The sequence below is a fragment of the Calonectris borealis genome, chromosome 1 (genome assembly GCF_964195595.1).
Source record: "Calonectris borealis chromosome 1, bCalBor7.hap1.2, whole genome shotgun sequence".
In the NCBI taxonomy this organism is placed as follows: Eukaryota; Metazoa; Chordata; class Aves; order Procellariiformes; family Procellariidae; genus Calonectris; species Calonectris borealis.
This window is the reverse complement of record NC_134312.1, coordinates 14,227,761-14,237,251: the sequence shown is the minus strand read 5'-3', so window position 1 is coordinate 14,237,251 and position 9,491 is coordinate 14,227,761. Positions and strand designations below refer to the sequence as shown.

Here is a 9,491-nt window from a genome sequence, read left to right as displayed (position 1 = left end):
TTCAGCACCTCCACAGCTGAGGTGGTAAGTTTGGGGCTGTAAATGGTGACTAGGGGTGTAAACTCTGGATTTCTACCATTGCCCAGCTATCCGATTTAAAAATATCTCACTGGTTTAGGCTGCGTTATTGGAATCTCACTGAGATTCTTCTTCTACAGCAGCAATACTCCACTAGCGTAGAACACACTCGTAAAGAACTCGCACCTACTGTTTGGAATACTCCATTTATTTCTAGCTTCCAAGAACAAGACATGAATTACTACACTTGGATTTTTGTTTCACAGAAAGTTTAACAACAGGAACAGGAAAAACATTCCAAGATATTAGTTGTAGGTCATGTAGCGGGGGGTAGCACTGAATTTCGCATATGATTTAATGACTTTGTTCACTGCTTCTAAGAAGTCTTTCTCTGTTGCGATTTTTCGACGTGCTCGGATAGCAAACATGCCTGCCTCCGTGCAGACACTGCGGATCTCAGCACCTTTGAAAGAAAGGGATAAACGAATTCGACACTGAGCACCAGTGATGAAACATACATAAAATTGTTTTTACAAAAAAAAAAAAAAAATCAGTTTACCTGTGCTATTAGGACACAGTCGAGCCAACAGCTCAAATCTTATATCTCTTTCAACACTCATCGAACGAGCATGTATCTTGAATATGTGAGTTCGCCCCTGAAAAAAGAGTGGAGGATGGAAGCGTTCATGCTATGAAAGAGGTGATGACTCTCAGCGTGCAGCTGTCCCCGTCCAGAGCAAGGACAGATGGAAAACAGATCTTTTATTTGCTGCCCAACTATAGTTTCCTATATCTGGACTAGCATGTTTAAGTGTCCATGATCCTAAATTAAGAAAATAACTTAAAAAAGAGCTTTAATGAGCTCCAGAAATCCCTGTCAAAAGAGACAAACAAAAGACATTCCAACTTAAGAACTAAACCACGGATCTGGTTAAAGGATTCTCTATCTGTTGAGTCAGGAATACACAGTGAATATAGCTATTTACCTGGCTTCTCAGCCAGGGATGGAATCTGTGCAGTGTGGGAAAACCTTTCTGGCACATCTTTAATCCCCCAAAATTTCCATGTAGTTTCACATAAATTAAGAGTGCTGCTTTTGTCAATTCTTGTAAACTGCTTCCAGACGATAATGCCCTAACTGAAGAAACACTCTTGATATCAGAATATACTTAGCTGTGAAAGAAAGCATTCTCACCTCAAGATCAGGCAAGCTAAACTCTATCTTCCTATCCAACCTGCCAGGCCTCATCAGGGCTGGATCCAGAGTATCAGGTCTGTTTGTAGCCATCAGCACTTTGATGTTGCCTCGCGGGTCAAAACCATCCAACTGGTTGATCAGCTCCAGCATAGTCCGTTGCACTTCATTGTCACCCCCCGCCCCATCATCAAAACGAGCACCTGGAGAGGAGACACACGTGTTTCACAAAATGAGAGAGGGACCTTCAGAGCATGCTACACAGAAGACACCTGGAAAAATGACTTTAAATTACATACAAATATTTATGACGAGTTTAAAAAAGGTGTGAGGGGGTATTTGAAAATGACATATTTCAAAAAAAGAGTGGTGTTATCCGTCAGTTATAATAAGCACTGTATCTTCATCCTTTGTATGAAAGGGCCTGTCTCCCTGCCTCAGAACTGGCCAAGCTGATGAAATTTATAAATGTAGTTTGTTTGTTTGTTTGTTTTGCCTCCCCTCAACCAAAATCCCCGCCCCCACCTTGTCTGTGTAAAAATTGTTCTACTTTCAAAGGACATTAAGTACTTCCTTTGGGGGAAAACAAAATCATTTCGTTTTCAGGCAGTAATAAAGATTTAGTATGTAGTGCAGAAGCTGAAGGGGGTTTAAGTTAACAGTACTTTTTGCAAACACAATACAGAGATTCTTCACTAAAGTTTAAATAATCTGGGTGTTCTAAACGTGCAAAAATGACTTCTTATCTGGGCTAAATGTGTTCAAATTATATAAACCACTTCTTCATAGCTTCCTGGACATGGGACATGCTGGTAATCGTTTTGCTAAATAGATATTTATAAGCACATTCCTTAATATGCAGCAATCCAGATAAAGAATCACAACATGAAAAGAAAACCTGAAAGGTTGAGATTAGAGATTATAAATTTGAGATTAGAGCTATACATACTACAAACATACCTCCAATGGCATCAATTTCATCAAAGAATATAAGACACGCTTTTTTAGTTCTGGCCATTTCGAAGAGTTCACGAACCATTCGAGCTCCCTGAAAGCAAAAATCAGGATTTTGTTTAAGATTCAAGATGCATTAAAGAAAAATGATCACAATTAAACTTTTCATGCTTCTAAACACTTCTAAATTTCCAATGATAAAACTCTTTTATTTGTACACATATATATAACAGAACATTCATAAATCTTAAAGCAATTTATAGAGGAGAGACAAATTACTACTCTTGAAGTCAGAAGTACAGATGAAGTCATTTACCTCAGGGCCAAGTGAAAAATAAGCACAGAGCTGGGAACAGAACCCTAATCCTAGAATCCTCCCAGGATTAAACCACAGATTAAACTCTGCACTGCAAAATCCATTTCACCAGCGACAGCGCAGTTCAGGTCTTATAACCGACTGCCTGATCTGCAGAGATTTGTTTGACAGTTCCTCCCCTCTCCTTGCATCTCCAGCATGCAAGGGCATTCATCCATCGTATCCACTGTGGTGTCCAGTCCCCACGACTAGAAATCTGCAAATCACTCCACACTCCATCAAGTATTTGCTCTTACCTCTCCCACATACTTCTGCACCAATTCAGATCCAATTACTCTGATGAAGCAGGCATCAGTCCTGTTAGCAACAGCACGGGCACAAAGTGTTTTGCCTGTACCAGGTGGCCCAAACAAAAGTACTCCTTTGGGAGGCTCAATTCCAAGGTTAACAAATCTTTCAGGCTGTAACAGTGGGAAACAGAAGGCAAAGTTATGTGCAAATTAAAGATTATGTCCATCAAAGAGTATACGCAAATTAAGAAAATCATCAATGAAGAGCAATATAAACCTGGCTAGGCTGGATTTCACTTGTTAAAACTAGACCTCCTTTCACTTAGGTGTTTACATTCAGCTACATTATCTTTTCTTGCTTTTTCAAATGCTAACAAATGACCAGAATGCTTTCAAAATAATAAAAGTTTCAATCTGGAGGTTACTTACATGAAGCAGAGGGGTTTCAACCACCTCTCTCAGCTTTTCAATCTGCTCTTTACAACCACCAACATCACTGTAAGTGACATCTGGTTTTTCTTCTACCTGCACAACAAAAAGGTGAGCGAGCAGTTAACCGCCTGATGCTGCACATCTACTCTAGGCTTTCAAAGGCCCAGAGCAAAATCCAGCCAGTAAAAGTAATCAAAATTACAAGACAAAGCAATGTCATAATAAGTAAAAACAGTTCTCACTTGCATCATGGTGACTGTGGGATCAATCTTCGGAGGCAAGGGGATATGGATTTGATACTTGTTTCTGTCCACCCTGGTGAGAAAGCATAAAGACTGTTATTTTAACACCGGCTAATTAAACTGTCATGTAGAAACAACTTTGTAAATTAGAAGCTGAATTTTTAAACTATTCTTTTCTCTGGCATCAAGACAGCCCAGCCCTGAAAGCTAATAGTCAGATGGGCTAGAAACTGGAATTCCTTCTGCAGAGAAGTTTAAGGTTTCCAAAAATACCAATTCCAAAGTATTCCAAACTAAACTAAAATATCCCACAGAGCAAACTGGCAAAATATTGATTCTAAAAGTAACTGGCTTCACCTCCTCAGCGAACATTTCCTGTAGCCACTCTGTGTGTAACTGTGCAGACTGCCAAAGAGGAAGCAGGCTACGCAGGCTCCCTGAAAGCTGGGGCTATTGGGACCCAAACGGAAGGGTTTCAGTCCACGACGCACGGTTCTCATCAGAATGACATCAAAATCAAAAGATTCCAGCACAGCACGCAGGTGAGTTACTGTCTTCCAACAGAAAGACTTTAGTGTTATAATTTCAAATACTGCAAGAATATGAAATGATAGCTGTTGACCTGTCAAACTAATGGATCAGATGAGAAAGCTTCAGTCTCCAGGAAAACTCGTAAGAACATAAAGATTTTGCTTACCCAACTCTCATGCCTTCTTCTATGTCAGTAGGTGCTACCTGGTCACTGAGATCCACCACGAATTTGGCAAACTGCTTGACATTGATAATGTACTTGGGATCCTCAGAGTCAGCATTGATTATCTTTGTACACCTAATACAGAACATACAATTAACACCACCAGGCAGACAAACTAATTGGCTTGCTATTTGTATAAGCATCAAGATGAGAGAGTCATATTTTCCAAATACACTGAAATAGCTATTGTACTTGTGATTCTATTACTATAGAATAGTAATATATATTACTATTATACTAATAGTAATATAGTAATATAATTACTATAATTACAGGAATAAGTACAAAGTACATAATACATCATCAAGCATAACACAGTTCCTTTTTGACACAATGGTAAAAAGCACTTTCAACATGCACAACACGTGAACCCTATTTTTTAAAAAAGCCTACACATAAGCTATAAATCACATTTTTACACTATGCAGCTCCACTGCAAAGAAGAAGAGTGCACCCACCTTGCAACTTGTAATGGTTGCTCGCTTTGGAGAGTTTGCTTATCTGCAGCCAGATCCCAAAGGGCAGGAGGAGCCAGGCCCGTGTCGGATTCCTTGATTCCTATGTACAGCACAGACAAGCTGAGGAGGAAGCAGCTGCCTGGCAGGTCAGCAATCCTTCCCACACCAAGAACCTTACACATGAGCCTGCAGGAAGCTTTTTGAGATCTCTAAAACACAGGCACGCACATCTTTGTTGGACTTCCTAAAAAAACAAGTTTCCTAAAAAAGTGAGGCCTACGTGACTGTGCCAGCTAAACATGCAAATACCAGTCTAGCCATCCTCTAAAACAATTTTGCAATGTGTGGACAATTACAACAAAGCTTGATAGAGATATCAGAGATAAGCGTATTTCTAAAAGTTTCAGAAAAGGAATGAAACTCCGCAAGTGCTTTCACAGAGAGAAAGCGTTAGTGCAAGGTATCAGAAACTAAGGGATTCACACAGATGAAAAACCTTATAAATCTTCCAAAACATGGATAAAAAAATACATCTCCATGTATTTGAAAGAATCGAGGATTTTACTGGAAAAGAGAAATTGCGGTCTTCCTGGCAGAACTGAGGGCCACTAGAGGATTAGCAACAGGGCAAAAAACACACATCAGTGAAACAAACAAAGAAAAATCAGGGAACAAATTAATTTTCATTGTAACTGCCATAACTGGCCAGCTGATTTTAAATACTAACTGCTTTGATACACATTTCTTCATTATACAAGGACTAGTACCATTACTTAATGATAGTACATTGGGTTTTCACAGCCTATGGAAGTTCACTGACTATTCAAATGCAGCTTGACACAAAGCACAACCAATTATCTAGTAGCAGAAAGGGGCACTTGTTTCATGCCACCGTAATATATAAAAATGACAGTTTTGAATAAAAATGTGTTATTAAACTACAAAATTACATAATCATATGTACAGATTAGCCCTGCCCAATCAAGACCATCACCTAGAAAGCAAAAATCTCATGTTATCAAATAAAGAAATGTATTCTTTTGAGAAAAAAAACAATAATAAACCAAGGCAGAAGTTTTTTAAAATCAGCTTCTTAAAACACTCATTTTGGTATATGTGGCTCTTCTATTGAAAGTTATCTTAAGAAAGAAAGATACCAGTGAGCTCATTGATTTTCTTAAGTAGTTGTTGAATATCATCTTCTACTTGCTTGATCTGCCTTGAGTATGTGCTCTGGCCCTGGAAAAGAAATATCATGTAGATTTCGTAACTCATGTTATTTTATGTTTAGGAAAAAATGCCAAAAGCTGCTAAGCATCAAGATGTTCAATAGACTGTCTTGGTATAACAGCCAACTATTGATCACAGCCAAAAAAGACAGTATTAAGTTCCAATAACAATATTTCTGTTTGCAAAAACAGAGTGCAGCTACACACAACTGACCAATTGCGCAAGCGGAAATTTTTCATATTTGTAAACTTCAAAGATTTTTCTTTTAAACCTGTTCAATCTTATTTTTTAAACTATTTTTTTTGCTAAGTGTTTAAAAAAGACTGTATACATTATCTGAAAATCATCTGTACGAATGCTTTAACTACCTTACCCAACCTTTCTATCATCCACAGAAGATAGAAAGATCATGGGGCAAATCAGAAGCTAGATTCTTGCTTGTGATAAAATGCTTTACTATCTTGCCCTACCTAATGCGGGCAGATCCGGATCTGGATTTCATTTACAAGATCTCATATCAACTTGGCAACAAAAAAGAAGCCGCAGTGGGCACAAGCCATATTTCAGAGCTTCGTAAACGAGTCTCGGTGTCAACAAAATTCAGACTTCTGGCAAACATATCCAAATCCAGACATAAGCTAAGCTGCAAGTTTCATTTTTCAAGAGTTCCTTCAAAGATCCACTGTACTTTCTGGCGGAGGGGGGAGATTTGCATTTTAAGCGTTATCGTCCATGGAAAATGCCTCCCAAGATTACATTCTTTTTGACAAGGTCCGTGTATCCCTCACTAATAGTTTTTTAATATGATGGCTAAAAGCAATTGATGGGAGAAGGGGTTATCGTTCTTTATAAAGCCAGAAAACTGGTTAGTGAAAAAGCCCTAGTAAAGCCCTAGCTGTTAGACCCCTATGACAATCAGCTACGAGATACAAAACAAAAACAGAAAAAAAAAAAACTTCATTCCTTTCAAGCTAACAAACCTACTGGATTATTTTTAGGGTTGTGGGTTGGGTTTGGGGCTTTCTTGTTGGAAAGTGGAAAGGGAGAAAAGATTTTGGCAGGCGAGAAAAGCATTAGGAGAAGCACATTTACTAACTATTCACTAAGTACACATCCCTCCGTTCTTGCATTCAATTCCTGACAGGACTGCTTTTTTCTTTAACACTCTTCTATATGCATGCTACTTACATATGTTTTCAGCAAGGCAATATCTCCTTCATCCAGAGCTGAAACAAGACAGGAAAGACTTAGCTTCCAATTTTAAAAACAAAACTAGCAGTATCGGTTCTGCTTCAAAAAGATGAAAACATATATTTTAAAGGATTCTTTTGAGTTTCTACTTTTTCACTAAACCAAAGCAGAACAAAAAAGTATCAGACATTCAAGAAAAACAAAATAGGGCCTCCAACTACTCTCTGCAGTCCAAAAATCTGTACCACCCAGAGCTCACAGCAAGCAAGCTATGTAAACTTTGCCGCGCTCAGAGTAGCTTAACGACCTATGACAGTATAGAAAAGGAAATGAAGATATCAAAACTTCATCTTTTTAACTTTTTGTTTCTTAATGTTTAAGGAAACATCAATGAAAAACGGTCACCACGTTCCACCAGTGATGTCTCTCTTCCAAAACACCCACTGTGAGCAGGGAACAGCAACCACATCTAAGTTGGTCTCAGTAACAAAAAACTACCATAAACTACTAAAGCAGCCTGGAATCAGTAACTAATACAATGCTGAGTTTTAATATTGTGAAACGGAAAACAAGGGAATGGTCATACTAGACGAGATAAACAGTCTGGTCCAATACCCCTTCTCCAACAGGAAGGTCTGCAAACACAGCAAATGCATAGTGAGCTCCACTCCCTGGTCACGCATTGTTATTAACAGCCCTTAAAGAATTTTGCTTACATGAATATTTCTGTCAGTTTTTTAAATCCCTGTAAGCTTTCAGCAACTTTCAGCAGAATACGCAGGAAGGAATCCCCCGATTTAAATCAGCATTGTGCTTCCCTTTACTTGACTTAAACTTGGAATCTAAAAATTGTACTTGGGCCTCAGAACTAAGAAAAATGTAACTCTCCATTCCAGAGGATTTTTTTTGTGTTGATCCTTATTTCTTTCCTGATTATTTGTACTATGCCATTGATTTTTGATATGTACACTGTTGTTATAATTCAAAAATCCTTCTTGAGTGGGAACAGTTCAAAGTCCATCATTGATCACATGTAGTATTGATTTTGTTTCCAGATGCATTATTTAGTATTTCTAACATGGAACAAAAAGGCAAATGAAATTCAAACACGAGGAGCAACTGGCAATGTTCACACTATGCCGCTATCACCAGAAAAATTTGCCACCTCGCTCTCTCCTGCGTCCACTGAATTACTTATGAAAGTGCCGACAGACAGGGTTTGACAGCCACCTCCGCAGGACTCCACCGATGAAGAAAAAGACGTTACCATGTTTTACCAGGCCGATCTTTCACCTAACCGTTAAACCACTAAAGGCCTTTCTTTTTACGAAGAGCAGGCAAGGCTCTTCAGAAGCCTTCTGTAAGAGAACCGTAGAGAGCCTCGGCACCAGGGAAGCCGGGCTGTGCGTGCGGACCTCGGCCCCCGGCGACCAGCGGCTCCCCGCGGCCCCCGCAGCGCCGGGAGGGCGCTGGCAACCCCCGCCCGGGCGGTGTCCGCCACCCACCCCCGATCCACCCTCCACCGCGCTGCCTGCGCACCTCCCCCGAACGGGCAGCAGACTTCGCGGACTCCATTCTCCTCACTTTTCCCTCGGAATCTTTTAAAAACAGACTGATGTTTACGTTTAACACCCCCGCCCCACAGACCGGTCCCCCGTCAGGGCCGCAGGAGTGGCACCGGCCGAGCCCGGGCTCCGGGCCGGGGGCCGCTCGGGGGACGGCGGCCGCAGCGCCAGAAACAGCATTAGAGCGATTTTTAAGCCTCTGTTTCTCCAGCTGCGCCCCTTGGACCCCGCCGCTCTCACCACCGAAATGGCCGCCGGCGGCTCCGCCCCGCCCCGGTGCCCCGCGCCCGGCCGCGGCGTTGCCCGGGCAGGTTCCCCGCCACGAACACGAGGGCCCCACCCCAGGCGAGGTGGGGGAGGTGGGGGGTGCGCTGCCGGTTCCACCGCCCGCTGCCGTGGTGAGGGCTAGTGGGCCTGGGGGAGGCGGCAGGGCAGGGCCGGGCCCCCGCCCGCATGGCCTCTCACCGCGGATGGGTTTATCCTCCTTCTCCTCCTCCTTGGTCTTCCTCTGGTCGGCGCCCAGGTAGTCCGGCATCCTGGCGGCCCCCGGCCCGCGGCCCGCCCTGCCCCGGATGCGTTACGCAGCACCGCCGGGGCTTCCGGCCGGGCCTTCCGGCCGGGCCGGGCCGGGCCGCGCGGCGCCGAGGGGGGACACCAAAGGAGGGTGCACCGGCCCGTGCGCGCCGCGGACTCTGCTCCACCGGCATCTCCTTCCCCCCCGGCACCGCTGCCGCCGCCGGAGAGTTCCGCCCGCCACAGCTGCCGGCGGGGCGGTGTGCACCGCGCTGGTTAAACCCGCCCCGCCCCAGGCCAGGCTGGGCCTCGCCGCGGATGCCGGCCCCATTG

General features: G+C 42.6%; 1 protein-coding gene across 2 annotated transcripts; it reads right to left on the bottom strand.

Moving 5' to 3' along the window:
* Positions 1-205: 205 nt before the first annotated feature.
* On the bottom strand, positions 206-9,339 carry PSMC2 (proteasome 26S subunit, ATPase 2). 2 transcript variants are annotated; one of them, XM_075144871.1, is made up of 12 exons: positions 9,111-9,339; positions 7,078-7,115; positions 5,817-5,898; positions 4,660-4,759; positions 4,145-4,276; positions 3,448-3,520; positions 3,203-3,298; positions 2,780-2,944; positions 2,174-2,261; positions 1,214-1,416; positions 578-674; positions 206-481 (listed from the first exon to the last, which is right to left on the bottom strand). In XM_075144871.1, exons 1-12 carry the CDS (start codon positions 9,178-9,180, stop codon positions 324-326), a joined length of 1,302 nt encoding a protein of 433 aa, XP_075000972.1. In that variant the 5' UTR covers positions 9,181-9,339; the 3' UTR covers positions 206-323. The 2 variants fall into 2 exon arrangements, with proteins under 2 accessions (XP_075000972.1, XP_075000980.1); XM_075144879.1 differs by lacking the exon at positions 9,111-9,339 and adding an exon at positions 8,246-8,264.
* Positions 9,340-9,491: the final 152 nt, after the last annotated feature.